The following is a 19,236-nucleotide window of genomic DNA, read 5'->3' as shown; positions in this document are numbered from 1 at the left end:
GGGGCTGGGCCTCCCTCCCACAGCACTTCACCTGGAGGCGGTGCGGTCCTGGGCTGCGGGACCCCCTCGGGCGGCATGCAGGCAGGGAGCAGGCCACGGGACCCAGGTGAGGTGACCCGGCCCTGGGCCCTAGGGGTCAGCCTGCAGCATCCCCAGGCTGCAGTGGGAGGGGGCAGCGGCAGAGCCGGGGCCTTGTCCCCAACTCACCCGAGTTCTCATCTGTAAAACGAGCGGGGCGATGGGCATCCAGGGCAGCCCCCTCCTGGCGACGAGGAGGTGCTGACCACTGTCTCATCCTGCCTGCAGGTAGAGGCGGGTCCTGGGTGCACAGAGTCAGAGCCAGGCCTTTTCTGTCCCCCACGTGCACTGGGGAAGCATGGAGCCGAGGCCAGAAGGCTGGGAGTCTGTGGCCAGTCGGCTTGGGGGGGCAGTGTGCAAAACGAGGGCCTGTCCCTCCCAGGGTGGGCGTGCTCCTGGGGCCGTCCGTGCGTCTGTGGGCCCTTGGGCCTCTGGATCTGCGCTCACTGTGGTTATACAGTCCAGGCTGTTGTGCGTGGAACCCTCGTGTCGACTTGTGCTGGGGGGAGGCCTCCCTAGAGCTGGAGAAGCCCCTCGACACCTCCCCGATGCGCCTGCCCCATCCTGCCGGACTGCCCGCCCCCCAACCCCCGGGATGGGGCCCTGCCCCAGGAGCCACCCTGGTCCTGCCACTCACCCTCGCTGGGCAGGGGCCTCTTCCTGCTCAGACGGCCTGACTTGGTGAAGGTCGGCGGCCCCCACACCTCCCTGCGGCCCGCAGCCTTAGACTGCACTTCACCATCTCAAAACCTGTGGCAAAATTCCCTGAGCTCAGCCCTTCTGATCCCGTCCAGCTGGGCTCCAGGGCCGCTGCTGCTGGGGGCTTGCACTACCTGGACGGGCGCCTCCCTGCGGCACGCCTGCCTCTGAACCAGCTGCCCCCCTCAACCCCCAGCTGGGAAGCTCCCAGCACCCCATGCTCATCTATGACCCCCCCCCCCCCCACGATGCAGAGGCCACCTCAGGGCCTTCACTCCCCACGGACAATTCGGCCTCTCCCGCTCAGCTCTGTCCGCTCGACTTGCCGGCTGTGGCCACCATAACAGTGCCAGGCTCGTGGCTTCAACAGCAGACATCAGGCCCTTAGGGTTCTAGAGGCTGGAAGTCAGAGATCAGATGTCGCAGGGCTGGTTTCTCCTGAGGCCTCGCTCCTGGGTGTGCAGACGGCTGCCCCCTCACTGTGGCCTGACGGCTGCTGGGCACAGCTGGTGGCAGCCCCCTCCCCCGCCACACAATGCCCAAGGGGCAGAGTGGGGGCACTCGTTCTCACTCTGTCCCTCTCCTAGGCAGCCCTCCCCACCACCCCCAGCTCTCTCCCGACCTGGGGCCCGCAGTCGCCCCAGACCCTCTGTGTCTTGCACCACCCCTCGCCTCGCAGCATGATGCCCTGAAGGGCCCTCACCGGGGCTGCCCGCTTGGCCATCGCACTGCAGCCACTGTCCTCACTGCCCACCCTCCACACACGGGCCCCAAAGCTTTACCCAGGAGCAGCATGAGGCAGAGGCGGAGGGCAGGACCCCCTGTGGCCACACTGCCCGGGTCCCAGCCAAGCCATCTACCTCCCGAGACCCACCTCACAGACTCTGGCTACAAGGCGAAGAACAGCGCCTTCCCGATGTATTGTGAGGATCTAGCGAGGCGTCCACCCTGACCCAGCCTGCGGTAAAAACGCCGCAGCGCCAGTTATTTTTATCTGAGAAGGCAAATCCGGTCACACCAACAGTTTAAAACCGACGGACACCAAAGTCCCACCCGGCCCCGTGGCCTCACGCGGCCGCGCCCTCCTGCCATCCTGGCCACTTCTCCGTGCACCCCACATCGCTGGGCCTCCTCACCACCTGGCCTTTGCACATGCCGTTCCACCTACCTGGAACAGGCCCCTCTTCCGTCTGATTCGCTCCCCTCATCCCTCGGATCTCGGTTGAGGGTCAGCAACCCCGCGGACCTTCCCGGCCTCCCCATGCAGCGTCCACCCAGCTGCGTTGCGGCCTGGCCTTCACGGCTGGCCTCAGGCTGCAGTTCCCCCGTGTTGCTGTGGCTTTCTGCTCAAAGCCTGCGTGCCCCAAGACTGGGAGCTCTGCAAAAGCAGAAGCCATGCCTGGTTCTGCTTGACTTTCTGGCCCCCCGAGCCCAGCACAGTGCCTGGCATGTGGCAAATGACAGCCACTCTGGGGGAACAAATGAGAGGCTTGTTCCCTGACAGCCGCTCTGCCTGACGCAGAGGCCGGGGACCCTGGCCCCTGGAGGAGGGGGTCCCCGCTCAGAGACTTCGAGGAAACGGGCGGGGCAGGGATGAGGCTGACTCGGGAGCCGCTCCTCTGGCTGCCCCAGCTTGGGGGCCGGGGCAGCCTGGGTTTGTCCAGGAGAACAGCTGCGGACTCCCCGACAGGTGATGTCAGCCTGATCTGTGCAGTGCCCCCAGGGCCCTGGACGCCAGACCCACCACTGCACCCACCACTGCCCGGTGCCACTCGCCCGGCCACCACTTGCCCTCAGCCTCTGCCGTCCCGCCGTCCCTCCTGCAGCAGCCAGGGAGTGGAGGGGGGGCGGCGGTGATCCTGGGAAGACCAAGAGGTCAGAGGCCTCAGGTCCCAGAGCTGCTGGCCAATTGCCCCCCCCACCCCCCAACAAGCCACGGCCCCTACCTCTCTTTTCTCACTTTTGTGTTTCAGGGCCGCACCCATGGCACATGGAGGTTCCCAGGCTAGGGGGCTAATCAGAGCTGTAGCTGCCTGCCTACGGCCACAGCCACAGCCATGCCAGATCTGAGCCGCTTCTGGGACCTACACTACAGCTCACAGCAATGCCAAATTCTTAAGCCACTGAGGCCAGGGATCCAACCCGCAACCTCAGGGTTCCCAGTCGGATTTGTTTCTACTGCACTGCAATGGGAGCTCCACACAGCCCCTACTTCTTACAGAGTGGTAGCTCCAGCCAGGGATTGAACCTGTGCTGAAGCAGTGGCAATGCTGGATCCTTAACCCATTGAGCCACCAGGGAACTGCTAGAGTGCGGATTTTTAAAAGTGGTCAGACAGTGGGCACAGGGCCTTGGGTCAGGTATCCACCCTGGAGGGCAGAGACCAACCACAGGGCCATCTCTGGGGGCCTCAGATACAAGCCACACATGTGGCACCTCCAGCCACATAGCTGCCCAGCAGTTCCAACACATCTCGCCTCCAGCTTGTGAAGGATGAGGGCAGCGTTATTACTCCCGTTCTAAAGATGAGGAAACAGAGGTCCAGAGAGGGCAAAGGGCTTTCCTGAGGCCACACAGCCAGTCGGCAGAGCTGGAGATGAGAGCCAGACCTGACTCGCCCTCTGTCTCTGCTCCTCTGCACCCCTCGCCCAGGCAGGCATGCAGCCTTACAAGGCCCTGCTGGAATTCCACTGAGACACCCCTCTTCTTGCCCTGCCTTCTGAGCCTGCAGCCCAGTTCTCCCTAATAAATTATTCACGTCCCTGAGGGCCAGCCAGCTCTAGTTACACTGACTGCAGCCCCGGGCACCTGCCCTGCCCACCTGCCCTGCCCACCCCTTCCTCCTTTTCCCAGGACCTAGAGGGTCCCAAGTTCCTTTCCAGGGTGATCGCATGGGCTCTGGACATTCCAGCGCAGCTCAGGAGATGTGGCTCCATTCGTGGCCCAGTACAGACGTGCTGGGTGGTTCAGAGCAGGTGGCTTCCCCTCTCCCCGGCCCAGTGACCTAAGCACTCACTCAGGTGGGTGAGCTGGTGGAGGCTCAGGGGGGCTCGACTGGGGTCAGCACCGTTGTCCTCATGGAGACTCTACAGCCAGGATGATCCCCCCAGCAGAGGCCTGCCAGGCTCCCCCGCTTCTTCGGTAAATGACACCCACGCACTTTCCATCACGCTTCAGGGTGAAACTCTAGGCGGCGTCTGGAGCAGATGAATTATGGATCTGCCCTCTCGAAGTCCTGGTCCCGGCCAGAAGGAGCTGGGCTGTCCCTCTCCAGGCCACCAGGCCAGTCCCAGCTGCTCTGAGCTCGAGGCGGCTGCTTGTCCAGCTGCAGGCAGGAGACCCAGCAGGTCCCTGTGTGCCCAAGGCCCTGAGCTCGTGATCGCCGCCCGCCCCGCAGGGAGCAGGAGGCCACCATGGCGAAGGAAGAGGAGGATGAGAAGAAAGCCAAGAAAGGGAAGAAGGGGAAAAAGGCCCCGGAGCCGGAGAAGCCCAAGCGGAGCCTGAAGGGGACGTCGCGGCTGTTCATGGGCTTCCGCGACCGCACGCCCAAGATCTCCAAGAAGGGCCAGTTCCGCAGCGCGTCGGCCTTCTTCTGGGGCCTCCACACCGGCCCGCAGAAAACCAAACGCAAGAAGAAGGCGCGCACGGTGCTCAAGTCCACGTCGAAGCTCATGACGCAGATGCGCGTGGGCAAGAAGAAGCGCGCCATGAAGGGCAAGAAGCCTTCTTTCATGGTGATCCGCTTCCCCGGCCGGCGCGGCTACGGCCGCCTGCGCCCGCGCGCCCGGTCGCTCAGCAAGGCGTCCACGGCCATCAACTGGCTCACCAAGAAGTTCCTCATCAAGAAGGCCGAGGAGTCGGGCAGCGCGCAGGCCACGCTGGACGCCTGGCTGGACCGCTCGGGCTCCCGCGTGGGCTCGCGCAAGCTGCCCTTCCCGTCGGGCGCTGAGATCCTGCGGCCCGGAGGCCGCCTGCGCAGGTTCCCGCGCGCCCACAGCATCTACGCGTCGGGAGAGCCCGTGGGCTTCCTGCCCTTCGAGGACGAGGCCCCGTTCCGGCACTCGGGCTCTCGCAGGTCGCTGTATGGGCTCGAAGGCTTCCAGGACCTGGGCGAGTACTACGACTACCACCGCGAAGGCGACGACTACTACGACCGGCAGTCCCTGTACCAGTACGAGGAGGAGCAAGAGCCCTACCTGGGGGCCCACGGCCCCCACGGTCCGGCCTGGCCGCCCTACGGGGACCTCCTGCACGCGTACCCGCCCGAGGACCCCCACGACTACCACTACCCTGACTACACCTACGGCTACGGCTACGGCTACGAAGACTATGAGCCTCCTTACGCGCCCCCGTCAGGGCTCGCGTCTCCCTACGGCTACTACGACGTGTACGCTGGCGAGGCCCACGGGCTCGGCTACTACCTGGACCCCTACGGCCCTCCCGAGGCGCTCTACCCGCCCTACCCACCTTACGACCTCGCCTACGCCGGGCCCTACGGGGCTGCCTACGCGGCGCCCTCCCTGGATGCCTACGCGGCGCCCTGCCTGGATGCCTACGCGGCGCCCTCCCTGGATGCCTACGCGGCGCCCTCCCTGGATGCCTACGCGGCGCCCTCCCTGGATGCCTACGCGGCGCCCTACGGTGTCCCTTACGGCGCCCCCTACGGCGCCTCCCAGCATGTCCCTTACGCCGCAGGCGTCTATGGTGGAGGAGACCAGGCCATCTACCCCCCCGAGGGGCCCTATCTTCCGCCGCCGCCAGAGCAGTCGGGCTTCGCATACCCGTGGGTGCCGCCGCCCATCCTGTCGCCCCACAACCCATACGCCCACCCCATGGATGACATCGCAGAGCTGGAGGAGCCCGAGGAGGCGGGCGGCGAGCGTCAGGGCACCTCCTTTCGCCTGCCCAGCGCCGCCTTCTTCGAGCAGCAGGGCATGGACAAGCCCGCCAGGTCCAAGCTGTCGCTCATCCGCAGGTTCCGTCTCTTCCCGCGGCCCCAAGTGAAGCTGTTCGGGAAGGAGAAGTTGGAGGTGCCCCTGCCGCCCTCCCTGGACATCCCTCTGCCCTTGGCCGATGCCGACGAAGACGAGGAAGAGGAGGACGTGCCGCCGCTGCCCCCGGTGCCCTATGGCCGCCCCTTCTGGGGCTTCCTCACGCCGCGCCAGCGCCGCCTCCAGCGGGCCCTTTCGGCCTTCGGCGCCCCCCGGGGCATGGGCTTCGGCCCGGACTTTGGCCGCCCCGCGCCGCGCCCGGCCACCTCGCTGGCACGGTTCCTCAAAAAGACGCTCTCCGAGAAGGAGCCCATCCCTCGGCTCCGGGGAAGCCAGACGGCCCGGCCAGGAGGCCCGCCGGTCAGGGAAGCGGCCTACAAGCGCTTCGGCTACAAGCTGGCGGGCATGGACCCGGACCGTCCTGGCACGCCCATCGTGCTGCGCAGGGCGCAGGCGCGCGCGCGCAACAACAACAACTCCCACCGGCCGCCCGTCGCGCCCCGCGCCCCCGGGCCACCGCCCGCCCCGGCCCGCGCCCCCCGCCCCAGCCCGCGCCTGCCTCCGCCCGCCTCGCCCTACGGCTCGCTCCGCCGGCACCCGCCGCCCTGGGCCGCCCCGGCTCACGTGCCCCTCGCGCCCCAGGCCCGCTGGTGGGCCTCGGCGGAGCCCCCGCCCGTGAGCGCCGAGGGGCCCCCTGACCTGCTGGCCTTCCCCGGACCCTGGGGCTCGAGTCGGCGGCGGGCGGCCCTCGGCTACGCGGGGCCGTCGCCCTGGCCCTCGCTGAGGAGCCCGCCTGGCCTGGGCTACCGCTCGCCCCGGGGGCCCCTGTCCCCTCAGCCCTCCCTCCGCACCAGCCCCTTCCAGCCGCCCTTGTCGCCGCCGCCCCGCCGTCGCCGCTCGGGGCAGGAGCCCCCGTCTTCGCTCCGAGCCTCCCGGCGCCCCAGGCCGCCCCGCTCTCCCGCGCTGGGCTCCCCGCGGCCGTCCTCGTCGCCCCCTCTGCTGGGCCACAGCCCGAGGCGCCGCTCGCTCAACCTCCCCTGGCGCCTCCCGCGCACGTGGCGCCGTCTCAGCGAGCCCCCCAGCAGGGCCGTGAAGCCCCAGCCTCCGCCGTCCTTCCCCCTGCCCGCGGGCTCTGCGTCCTGGTGCGTGGCCGCCCCTGCCCCGGAGCCCCCGGAGAGCCGGCGTGAGCCCGAGGACTCAGAGACACCCTGGATAGTGCCCCCGCTGGCCCCCAGCTGGGACGTGGACATGACTCCCACCCAGCGGCCACCCTCGCCCTGGCCGGGAGGCCCCAGCAGCCTCCGCGGCTTCTCCAGGCCCCCCTCAGTTGCGCCAAACCCCTTCCTCCAGCATGTGGGCCCAGTGCCTTCCCCTGCCCCCCAGCCCAAGGACCCGGCCTGTGGCTCTCCTGGTGTCTTCCTGGGTAGACACCATGACCCAGGGCCTGGACAGCTGACCACATCGGCCAGCCCGAGCCCCAAGGAGCCGGAAGAAGTCTGCATGGGGGACCCCCAGCGACCAGCAGAGCCTGAGCCCCCGACTCGGCCATCCCCCAAGGATTGCCCCTCAGAGCGGAAAGCACTGAAGCTCAGCCGCTCCCACCCACTGGCTGTGTCTGACCAGAGGCGAGCCACATGGCCACTGTGGCGCCGCTGGGGGACGCTGCCCGGTACCCCAGCCCCCTTGGCGTCCACTGGGGCCCTAGGGCCCCTGCCCAAGGCAGGCGAACGGCGCCTAGCAACCCCCGGGCGTTTTGCTGTGGTTCTGCCTCGCGTGCAAAAGCTGACCTCTCTCCAGAAAGCTTGTCCTGCCCCCCTGCAGCCCCCCAACCAGCTGACCCGGGAGCCAGAGCCTGGCCCCAAGCCGAGAGCCTGGAGTCAGCTCTGGTCCTGCCTCTGGCTGCCGGCGGAGGCCTACCACCCCAGGCCCCGAGTGCTGGCCCAGCCCTCATCCTGCCGCCTGGGCCCCGGAGCTGCCAGCCCGCCCCCCGGGGGCCCCTGGGAAGAGGTTGGCCACGAAGGCTGCTGGAACAAGGTACGGGGACACAGGTCAGAGAGAAGGCGTGGGGTTCCCTCCGGGAAGACAGGGCCTGGGTGAGCTGCTACCTGTGTGGGCCTCAGCCTTCCCATCTGTAGCTTGGGGAGAGGAGCCTCCCAGCATTTCGGGAGCTCTGAGCAAGGGGACGCCTGCCAGAAACGCCCCCCCGAGGTCGCCTCCAGGAAGGGGTCTCGCCGCAGCCTGAGCTCCAGGCAGCCCTGTCCTCATCCAGTCTGAACAACTGCAGCCCTTGCCTGGCCACCGTCTCCCACCGCCACGTTCACGGCCGTGCTGTCCCTCCCCCGACCCCCCCCCCCCCAGACTGGAGTCCTCTCTCTTTCTTTGGGGCTCCTGCTTAAGGGCGGTGGTTCCAGACCGTCGAAGGGGCGGGGCTCAGGAACCGAACTTCCGGTCACATGGCGGGTCCAGGCTGAGCCAGGAGCCTGTCTGGGCCCCTGTGGGCCGTCGGGCAGGCAGCCGTCTGAGGGGTGCCAAGCCCGTGCCTGGCTGCCCTGCTCGCAGTGGAACGCGAGCCTGGTGCTGGGTGGCCCTTGGAGGAGAGGGTGTCACCGGAGCCTCCCCCGGGACGCCTGGGGTGGGCGGGGCACGCAGGGCCAGCGGCATTTCTCAGCCTCTGCAGACGGTGCCCCGTGGAGCGGGCAGCCAGCGGGCCGGGCAATGGCGACTGGGGCGGCCTGGCTACTGGGGGGGCCCTGGCCCCGGCGGCGGGTGCCCCGGGCCGTGTGGGCCGCAGCGTTGCGGGAGCGGGGCGTCAGGCGCCTGGGGGTGAGGGGCAAGGACGCATGGGCCCTCCTCACCCTGGAATACGTGAGTGGCTGAATTATTCAGGGTCCGCCGCCACTGGCGCAGAGGGCAGACGGGTGGGCGGGAGGCCAGGGCGTCTAGATGATACTCTGTGTCCTACTTAGCACGAGGGCTCCCTGCTGGTGGCCCCTTTCCTCACCGCCCAGGGAGGGGTGTGGGCTGGATCCGAGAGGCTGGGCAAGTGGGGTGCACACGTGTGCTCGCGGCCACGCAGGTCACACGCAGGCCTGGGACACGTGCTCGGGCAAACGCAGCCAAACAAGGAAAATGTGTCACGCGTGTGCCAAGGCCCAAGCAGAGGTGGCGTCTGTGGGGTCGTGAGTGCACACCTAGACGGACCGCCCCAAGGTGGCATCAGAGCTTTCGTCTTGAGCCCCCCCCCAAGTGCGGGGACAGCCCAAGCTGTCCCTGCACAGGAGAACCTGTCAAACAGCCGTGGAGAGTGTGCCCGGGAGGGTGCGGCACATCCACGGGCATCGGCGAGCCCGTGAGCGGGTGCCGGACTGCGGGTGCTGTTGCGTGTGGGTCTGCGTTTGCCCCGGGCACAGGGAGTGGCACCACACGGGAAAGTCCTGTCCTTCCGGAGGCCCCAGGCACCAAGCTGTGGATGTTCCTCATTGTCACACAAGCAGGAGGGTGTCAGGGCGGGGAGGACGTGAGGTCACAGGGCCTCTGGCGGGTCGGGGAGCAGAGCCCATGGGCGTGGGCACGTCCCCCGGGCAGGACCTGGGGAGCGGGCAGGGGCCCTGAGGCCCAGCTGTGTCCCCGTGAGTGAGGGCTGCGTTCCGAGGTGAGGTGGCCCGCGGGGCCCACCGGCCGGGTCTCAGGGCTCCTTCCTCCCCAAAGGGAGCGGGTCCCGGTGGCGGCGCCCGCCCTCCACCCGGCCGACCCCTGGCTCTCTCTCCAGATGCACTCCATCCGCAACCTGCCGCCCACGCGGTTCCGCGAGCAGCACCGGGAGGACGGCGTGGAGGACATGACGCAGCTGGAGTGAGTGGGGGCGGCAGGGTCAGCGAGGGGTCCGCTCAGGGTCGTCCCACTCCAGCCGGAGCCCCTGCTCCCGCCTGGCTGCCCCCCACCCGCGGGAACGTTGGCAGAGCCTGTTTTTCTTCTCTGCAAAGCGAGGGACAGGCTGCATCGCCAGAGCCCAGTAACTCGGAGGCGCTGGGTCCAGACCCCCGCCCCACCCCTTACCAGCTGGGGCCTGGGCAGACACTCAGCCTCTCTGCCTCAGCGTCTCATGTGCAGGGTGCTGTGGGCTGTGCTGGCCCATTGCTGGTGCCCCAGGCATGAGGGCCATGCTGGTCAGTGTCACCATCTGGTCACGGTGACAGCCCTCTGGTCCACCACCTGAGAGCATCTGCCACCTCAGTCATCATACCCGTGGGACAGATGGGGAAACAGGCGCACAGAGATGAAGTGACTTGCCCAGGGCCTCATGGGTGGTGTCAGGGACCCCTTTCTGAGCAAGGCCTGCACCTAACTGCCCTTCTCCGTGCCCGCCCAGAGACCTCCAGGAGTCCTCCGTGCTGTCCAACCTCAAGACCAGATTTGAGCGGAACCTTATCTACGTAAGGCTTGGGCCCGGCCCCTCCCTGGGCTCAGATCTGAAGGCGGCTGCCCCCCACCCCCCGGGCCGCAGTGGGAAGCGTGGCTTTCTCCTGCTGGCCCCAGACTTGTGGCCTCTGATTTGAGGTTTCTGCCACTTGAGCATAACATGCTAGAGCGTGGGGTTCTAAGATCCGAGTTCTGCAGCAGAAGAGTCTTGGGGGTGCAGGGGCAGGGACCTGGGGACAGGGAACCCAGAAGTGTGTCACCCCCACCTAGGAGCCATGGACCTGGATCCCAGGAGGGCGGAAGGGGGCCTGGACCGTGGGGCCGAGGCAGGGCCACCTAGCACCCTGGGCTCTCGAGGTGCCGCGCACTGGGGGTTTGGTGTCACTGAGGCAGAGCTCCTGGTACCCCGCCCTGTGGACAAAGGAAACGGGGAGCAGCCATCATGCCAGCCCTGCAGGACTGGGGCTGTAGAGCCTTGGTCCCCTGCAGACTCCCAGCCTCAGCCTGGTTCAGTGGCCAGCACCGGCAGAGCAGCTGGCCCATCAAGCAGTCCACATTCCCAAGGCGCAGGCGCCAGGGCCAGACAGCTGGACACCTGTCCCCATGAAATAGGGCCCCGGGGAGTTCCTGTTTGGGCTCAGCGGGTTAAGGACCCTGCTAGTATCTGAGAGGACTTGGGTTTGATCCCTGACCTCACTCAGCGGGTTAAGAACCTGGCATTGCTGCAAGCTCCAGCATAGGTTTCAGGGGTGGCTTGGATCCTGAATTGCTGTGGCTGTGGGGCAGGCCAGCAGCTGCAGCTCTGATTCAGCCCCTAGCCTGGAAACCTCCACATGCCGCACCATCAGCCACAGCAAGAAAAACAAAACAAACAAAAAAACCGGGGCCCCCTCGGTGGGGAGGGAGCCCGCAGACAGGCCCTGAGGCCCCGTGTGCCCAGCAGACCTACATCGGTAGCATCCTGGTGTCGGTGAACCCGTACCGGATGTTCGGAATCTACGGGCCGGAGCAGGTGCAGCAGTACAGCGGGAGAGCCCTGGTGGAGAATCCTCCGTGAGTGTCTCTGGGGCTGGGGAAGGGGCCGCCCGGGGTCTCTCGGGTCCCTGTCTGAGCCTGGCACGTCCCTGGTGGCCTCCCAGCCATGTTCAGGGCGGATGGTGTGGGCGACTCTCCCCAAGCCTGGTCACTGCCCCTCGGGGCTGGAGGCCCCTGTGGCTCAGACTCGGGAGCCGCGCAGGGAGCGTTTCCCTGGGTGGGGGGGCAGGATTGGGTGCTCTGCTGGGCACAGACAGCCTCTGCCCGCCCCTGGGGGATTTGGGAGCCCAAAGCCATGATCTGGCCCAGGGACACCTGTGGCTTGTTCCTCCAGGCACCTGTTTGCCATTGCGAATCTCGCCTACGCCAAAATGCTCGATGCCAAACAGAACCAGTGCATTATCATCAGGTGAGCCGCAGAGGGGTTGGGGACCTCAGGGGGGCTGTCTGGGGGATCTTGGGGCCAGACTTGCTCTGCATCTGGGAGGTCGCTCGGCCTCTCTGGGCGGCCTGCCTGCCCATGTCCTCTTGCGTCGTGGTGGGGTCAGGGGAGCGCAGGAGATGCTGGGGACAGGGTGACACCCACTCTGCCCTTTGCCGGGCCAGCGGGGAGAGCGGTTCCGGGAAAACCGAGGCCACGAAGCTGGTCCTTCGCTACCTGGCCGCCAGGAACCAGAAGCGGGGCAGTACACGGCAGGTGAGTGCCTTACGGCCTGTGTCTTCCCGGGGCCCTCCGTCCGGGAGGGGGCGGCTGCGCCAGGGCTGCTCCTCGGCCTCGGGGCTCGTCCTGCTCCCCTCCTGGGCGCCCTCCCGCGGCCCTCGCCTGAGGCCCTGGGTTCCAGCCCTGCAGGGCCCGCCAGAGCAGGGGCCGCTTGGGCGAGGGGTCCCTCCGCTTGTCCGACCCGGCCTTGCCTTCAAACTTATGGCTCAGGTCGTGAAAGAGGCAGAACCCGAGCCGTAACCTTGGGGGCTGGGGGCAGGAGACGCTGGGCTGAGAGAGGGCCGGGCCGGTGTCTGCAGGGTTGGAGGTCTGCCGAGGGGCCTACGTTCTCAGCCCAATTAAAGGGTCCCAGGGCCCTCATTAAACCCTCATTAAAGGGTCCCAGGGCCCTGCCGCGAGCCAGGCCCGGCTCCCGGAGCAGCACGGTAGTGTAGGGAGCTTCCCGCCTCATGGGGCTCATCCTCGTGGGGAGACAGAAAGGCCACTAACACACGGGTGGACGGGGGAGTCCGTGAACGGGGGTGAGCCGTAGGGAAGTGTCGGCGGGGGGTGGGGCCCTTTGGGACTGTGACCCGAGGTGTGGTGGTCAGGGTAGGCCCTGCTGAGAAGGCAGGTGGCGCCATGGGCCCGGAGGACGTCTGGAGAAGAGCAGGTGCCAAGGCCCTGGTGTCCAGCAGGTCTGGTGTGCTGGGGTCAGCAGAGGGGCAGCATGCAGCCCAGGCAAGGGAGGACAGTGGCTCGCACCAGGGGGCGACAGTGGGGGTGGTGAGCACAGCTGGACCAGGTGCTGCTCAGATTAGCTGAGGGACCAGCCCGGGATGTAAGAAGGGCAGGCCAAGGTGACCCCAGGCATCTGACCTGAGCCACAGGCAGAGCACAAAGACACGGGTGCCCTTGGGGTGTCTGCTGGGCATCCATGTGGAGATGGTGGCAGATACACCAGGGGCCTGGACCACAGGGTAGGTGGGCTGCACACCAAGGCCCCCCAGCTCAGACTCCGGAACCTGACTCTCAGACTCCCATGACAGTTCGAAGTGGCCACCATGTCCCAGCCAAGGGCGACCTCTGTGGGTGACCCTGGGGGCACGGGGTGAGGACTGCTGGGCTCAGTGGGGAGTGGGTTGGCCCAGGCTTCGCTCTCAGGAGGGGCTGCATCCTGGCAGGTCCCTTCTGATGCCCACGTTGGCCTGCCAGCCCCTCCCATCCCAGCCGGGTTCTCCGGGAGGCCAAGCGGACTGTCCTTTGCTCCAGGCAGGGGTCAGACCTCTCAGGTTAGGCGCTGTAAGGACCGGCTCGGTTCACTCTGTCCGGGAACCTGGGGCCCGGAAGGGCAGTGACCTGCACAGTCTCCCAATGTGAAGGGGTGGCGGGGTCCGGGAGGAGGCAGACGCTGCGTCTGGGAGCCTGGAGCCAGAGGGTGTTCCTGCCTGCTCCTTTAACGGGCTGGGCGGGGTCCAGGGTCGCAAATAACACCCCTTGTCTGGACCCACCCTCACCCATCTCCCATTGGTCAGCAAGATGGAGCCCCGCCCCACCCGCCCCGCCCATCGGCCCAGGGAGTCTCAGGGGTCCTTCTGGGGGACTGGTTTTGGCCATGTGTCCTCACTGGACCCAGTCGGCCAAGATCTGGGCCACAGTTTCTACCTCTGGGCTGGGACCGTGACAAGGGTTCCTGGGGTGGGGCCTGTGCCCTCCCCACTCATCCATGCCAGGGGGCAGTACCCGCGAACCCCAGTAATGCTGACTGCCCCAGCAACCCCGGGCTGGCCCCCATGCCTCTCGGGGCCTCAGTCTGCTCCTCTGGTTAATGCGCATGGTGTCTCTGGGCTGAGGGAGACGGGGGAGTGAGCAGGTAGGTGGAAGGGGCTCCGGTCACAGGTAACAGATATTATTTCCGTGGACACCGGGCTTCCGTGCTCCTCCCCGAAGAGTTTACCCGAGGAGGTGATGCGGCCAGAGAAGGTCCTGCCCGCCCGCTGTGCCCGCGCTCTGGCTGATGCCCTGAGCTCCTTGCCTCACCTCGCCAGCCTGTTTCCTCTTCTGTAAACAAGGCAACGTTAGCAGCACCTCATGGGACTGTTCAGAACGACGTAACTGGGGCAAAGGGCCGGGCGTGCAGTAGGTGCTTAATAAGCGGGAGCTGTGATCAGCTGCACCCTGGCAGCTGTTTCGCTCTAAATGCAGGTGCTTTTTGAGGGCCTCCCATGGGCCAGGTCCTGTGTGGACGCTGGACGCCCTGGCAGCTGTGGATCCCTGTGTGGGCGGCATGGCAGCATAGAATGAGGAGAGACCTTGGCTCGGAGCCCGGGGCTGCGGAGGAAGAGCCCGGGGCCCCAGAGGCAGGCGTGCCTGGGGGTCAAGGGCATGGTCGGGACTGCGCACTGGGCAGAATGGACCCAAGAAGGAGATGAGGCCCTGGAGCCCGAGTGGGGTGGGAGCCATGGGGGGCAGGGTGGGGGGCAGGGACCTGACGAGGGTGGCAGAGGAGCCCAGGGAGCAAGAAGGGGGCAGGAAGAGGACCCCCCCCCCGGCCCTTAGGCAGGTGGACCCAATAGACCCCATACCTGGGGCCATACTGCGGCCCAGGGCTTTGCCCTCATCCGGCGTCTCTCCTGTCCACCGTGGGCCAGAGGGCTCAGCCTGTCCTTCTGTGGGTTGGGGCCCCTGGTGTCCTGCGGGGAGAGCTGTCGGGTCCTGCGGGTGACTGTTCTGTTCTGGCTTTTCTCTGCTCCTCCGTCCTGGCGGCTCCTGAAGATAAAGGTACTGGGAGCGCGTGTGTGGGTGTGCACGTGTGTGCGGTGCAGGAGGAGCAGCATGAGGGGGGCGCTGGGGATGGGGAGGCCCTGAGGTTCTGAGGGAGCCCGCCTTCCGCACCAAGGGGAAGCCTCAGGGTGGGTGGGGGATGGGGGGATCCCCCCCCTTCTGCCGTGACTCCCCCACCCCCCGTGATCCCCACCGTCCCTGCATCTCCTTCTGGGGCCCAGATCCTGGAGGCCACACCTCTCCTGGAGTCGTTCGGCAATGCCAAAACCGTTAGGAACGACAACTCCAGCCGCTTTGGGAAGTTTGTGGAGATCTTTCTGGAAGGGTGAGTGACCATGGTGGAGCCCCCGAGGGCCCTGGGTGCCCTCCGTTCCCCGGGCGCAGCCCCTGCCCCACTGAGTGCTCTCTCCACTCCCGCAGGGGCGCGATCTCTGGTGCCATAACCTCCCAGTACCTGCTGGAGAAATCCAGGATCGTGTTTCAGGTGGGCAGGCCCCCGGGTCCCCAAGTGTGGGGATGGGGTCGGTGGGGGCCGGGGCGTGCACACCCGCTGAGCCTGCCGCCTGGCTGAATCCTCAGACAGTTCACGAGCACCGTGTGTGAGCTTGTGGCCCAGTCTCCTTCCCCTCCCCCCAGTGCCTGCAGCGGCTTGTCCTTGTCCCTGAAGCACAGCAGGTGCGGTCGTGCCCCAGGGCCTTTGCACGACTGTTCCTTCTGCCTGGAGCTCTCCTCCCCAGACACCCATGTGGCCAAACCCCTCGCCTCCTCTGAGTCTCCCCCGAAATGTCACCCGCTTGGGAAGCTGTCCTCCCCCCGAGAACTGCCACCCCGCCGCTGCTGTCCCCCCCCCCAGAACTGCCCCCCCCACTGCTGCTGTCTTTCCCACCAGAGCGCCTTTCAGCACCAGTGATTTGCTGGGGGTCTGTCTCCCAGCTGGCAGGTGGGCTCCACGAGGCCTCGGGCTTCTGTCTGGTTGTTCCCACTGTGCCCGAGGGCCTAGCCCAGGGCCTGGCACAGTCTGTGCTCCCGCCCGGGCTGGCCCTCCGCTGCACATCTGGTCCCTGGACGCATGTGCGTGTGGGTGTGTGCAGCCAATATGCATGCGAGGCAGGTCACCTTTCTCTTATTTCTCTAAACAAAACTAAGTCCTGCCTGGAGCCCTCCCCACTGTCACGCCAGGGCTGCACCCCACCCCGCCCCATCCGATCCCATCCCACTGCACCAGGGCTCCCCCCACCCCACCCCCCGCCGTGCCAGGGCCAGGCTGGAGCTTGCTTATCCCAGAGACGCCGGCTCAGCTGAGGCCTGTGTGTGGACTTATTTATATCGTGGGCACATCTGGGCTTGTATGTGTGTCTGGGGCCACCGAGGTGGGCAGCTCCCCTCTGTACCCACCCCCAACTCCACAGGCCAAAAACGAGAGGAACTATCACATCTTCTACGAGCTGCTGGCGGGGCTGCCCGCCCAGCTTCGGCAGGCCTTCAGCCTGCAGGAGGCCGAGACCTACTACTACCTGAACCAGGTGAGTGCTGGCAGGTGTCGGAGGGCCCTGGCCTGTCCCTTGCTGTGCCAAGCCAGGTAGGCCGAGGGAGCCAGGTCGTGGCCTCCCCCTGGCCAGCGAAGGTATGGAGATTTGGGAGGGCGAGTTTCATCATGGCAAAGGGCACAGATGTCTTTGGCATCTGAAAGCCAGGCTGTTGGGGGGTGGGGACTATCTGGTTCTTTGTTTTCCTGGAGCCCAGAGCAGAACTAAGCAGCCTGGAGCTACTGCACTCCCCCCCCCACCCCCACCCCCGTGCCTTGGTTTCATTATCTGTCAAACGGGGGCCTTGCAGTCCTGCTCTGCTGGGATGGGCGAAGCCTTCGGCTCCGGGCCTGGCGTGGGGCGCCCGATCGCAGCCGCCCAGCGCTCAGGAGTGGAACAGGAGCTGAGAGCAGGGTCCCCGACCCCTCCCTGCCCTGGCCCAGGGTGGGAACTGTGAGATCCCGGGCAAGAGCGACGCGGACGACTTCCGCCGGCTGCGGGCTGCCATGGAGGTGCTGGGCTTCGGCGCCGAGGACCAGGACAGCATCTTCCGCATCCTGGCCTCCATCCTGCACCTGGGCAACGTCTACTTTGAGAAGTACGAGGTGAGAGGAGGCCCCGGCCCGCACGGCCCCGCTCCCTGGGGACGCAGGCGTCTTTCCCGAGGGGCTGGAGCACCCCCAGGTCACAAGCAAAAGCACGGATCGTTTGTGTTCATGCAGCGTCATGGGCTTCGTCTTTTTCGTACATTACGGAAATCAGCTCTCTGTCTCTGACGGCTATTGCAAGTACATCTTCTGAGTTATTTACATTTTGAATTTGTTTACAGGTGTTTGGATGTTCAGGGTTTTGGGGGGTGCCACACAGATTTTAAAAATTATTTTCAGGAGTTCTTCTTGTGGCTGAGCGGGTTACAAACCTGGCTAGTATCCATGAAGACTCGGGTTTGATCCCTGGCCTCGCTCAGAGGGATAGTGCTGGATCCTTAACTCACTGAGCCCCCGGGGAACCCTTGCTAATGCTTTTTTTAAAAACTCATCAACATTTTCTAGGAGTTCCTGTCGTGGTCAGCAGTAATGAACCCAGCTAGTATCCGTGAGGATGCGGGTTCGATCTCTGCCCTTGCTCAGTGGGTCAAGGATCTGGTGTTGCCGTGAGCTGTGGTGTAGGTTGCAGACACGGCTTGGGGCCTGCGTGGCTGTGGCTGTGGTGTAGGCCGGCAGCTGTGGATCCAATTTGACTCCGAACCTGGGAACTTCCATATGCCGCAGGTGCGGCCCTAAAAAGCAAAAATAATAATAAAGACATAAGAACAGAAACATTTTTCAGTTTCTGGTTCATCAGGAAGTTATTCTAGCAAAGTAAAAGGTAGGGATCCTGTTGTTTTGTTTTTTTTTTCTTGAGAAGGTCATTCATTCTCTCAGCATGAGAAAATACAAGTTTACCCCATCCTAAATTCCTGTGTGGTTGTCTAATTCCAGACTTTTTTTTTTTGTCTTTTTGCTATTTCTTGGGCCGCTCCCGCGGCATATGGAGGTTCCCAGGCTAAGGGTCCAATTGGAGCTGTAGCCACCAGCCTACGCCAGAGCCACAGCAACGCGGGATCCGAGCCACGTCTGCAACCTACACCACAGCTCACGGCAACGCCGGATCCTTAACCCACTGAGCAAGGGCAGGGACCGAACCCGCAACCTCATGGTTCCTAGTCGGATTCGTTAACCACTGCGCCACAACAGGAACTCCTTTTTTTTTTTTTTTTTTTGCAGCACCTACAGCATGTGAAAGCTCCTGGGCCAGGGATTGAACCTGCGCCACAGCAGCCACACAAGCCACTGCAGTGACTGACAATGCTGGATCCTTAACCTGGTGTGCCACAAGGGAACACCCAGACTTTTTTTTTTTTTTTGGTCTTATTAGGGCTGCACCCACAGCATATGGAAGTTCCCAAGCTAGGGGGTCAAATCAGAGCCATAGCCGCCTGCCTACGCCAGAGCCACAGCAACCCGGGATCTGAGCTGCGTCTGCGACCTACACCACAGTTCGTGGCAACGCCGGATCCTTAACCCACTGAGCAAGGCCAGGGATCGAACCCGCCACCTCATGGTTCCTCGTCGGATTCATTAACCACTGCGCCACGACGGGAACCACCCCCCCTACTCTTCTATTTCAGAGTTTCCCTGACTCTTCTAGCTTGTTGATTTTTTTTTTGTCTTTTTTTTTGTTGTTGTTGTTGTTGTTGCTATTTCTTGGGCCGCTCCCGCGGCATATGGAGGTTCCCAGGCTAGGGGTTGAATCGGAGCTGGAGCCACCGGCCTATGCCAGAGCCACAGCAACGTGGGATCCGAGCCGCGTCTGCAACCTACACCACAGCTCACGGCAACGCCGGATCGTTAACCCACTGAGCAAGGGCAGGGACCGAACCCGCAACCTCATGGTTCCTAGTCGGATTCATGAACCACTGCGCCACGACGGGAACCACCCCCCCTACTCTTCTATTTCAGAGTTTCCCTGACTCTTCTAGCTTGTTGATTTTTAATGCGAGTGTCACAGTCAGCCTATCTAGCTCGTAACAGAGAGCTGTCGCCGTTTTGCAGACAGATGCGCAGGAGGTGGCCTCGGTGGTGAGTGCGCGGGAGATCCAGGCTGTGGCCGAGCTGCTTCAGGTCTCCCCCGAGGGCCTGCAAAAAGCCATCACCTTCAAAGTGACCGTGAGTCCCTGGGTGCCGGGTTCTGGCCAAGCCTCCTGCCAGCCCCCGGCCCGGGAAGCGCTGCCGTGTGCCTCTTCCTGTGTGGCCCTCCCTCCCCCACCCCCTTCCTGTCCCTCTCCTGCGAGGGCACAGAGGCGGGTGACCTCAGACCCCAAGGGCGTGAGGTGCCCAGTCTCCAGCCTCTGCCCAGGTGGTCCCGCTGCCTGGAAAGCGCTTCCTTTTTTCACACCTGCTTGTCCTTCAAGAGCCAGCACAGGCGTCCTCTGCTCCAGGGAGGCGTCCCCAAGCCCCGGCTG

At 65.2% G+C, this 19,236-nt stretch overlaps 1 protein-coding gene across 1 annotated transcript in view; it reads left to right on the top strand.

The window, feature by feature from the left end:
• Positions 1-4,190: 4,190 nt before the first annotated feature.
• Positions 4,191-19,236, top strand: part of MYO15A (myosin XVA) — a 49,146-nt gene continuing 34,100 nt past the window's right edge. Inside the window, exons 1-12 of the mRNA XM_047758339.1 lie at positions 4,191-5,254; positions 5,399-7,802; positions 9,538-9,620; positions 10,138-10,201; positions 11,131-11,240; positions 11,557-11,631; positions 11,829-11,925; positions 14,928-15,031; positions 15,127-15,190; positions 16,116-16,229; positions 16,676-16,837; positions 18,827-18,940. Coding sequence (XP_047614295.1) covers positions 4,191-5,254; positions 5,399-7,802; positions 9,538-9,620; positions 10,138-10,201; positions 11,131-11,240; positions 11,557-11,631; positions 11,829-11,925; positions 14,928-15,031; positions 15,127-15,190; positions 16,116-16,229; positions 16,676-16,837; positions 18,827-18,940 — 4,455 coding nt within the window. The remainder of the gene's footprint in view (positions 5,255-5,398; positions 7,803-9,537; positions 9,621-10,137; positions 10,202-11,130; positions 11,241-11,556; positions 11,632-11,828; positions 11,926-14,927; positions 15,032-15,126; positions 15,191-16,115; positions 16,230-16,675; positions 16,838-18,826; positions 18,941-19,236) is intronic.

This window comes from Phacochoerus africanus, chromosome 14 (assembly GCF_016906955.1).
Source record: "Phacochoerus africanus isolate WHEZ1 chromosome 14, ROS_Pafr_v1, whole genome shotgun sequence".
Classification (NCBI taxonomy): Eukaryota; Metazoa; Chordata; class Mammalia; order Artiodactyla; family Suidae; genus Phacochoerus; species Phacochoerus africanus.
This window is presented reverse-complemented; position numbering and strand designations above follow the sequence as displayed.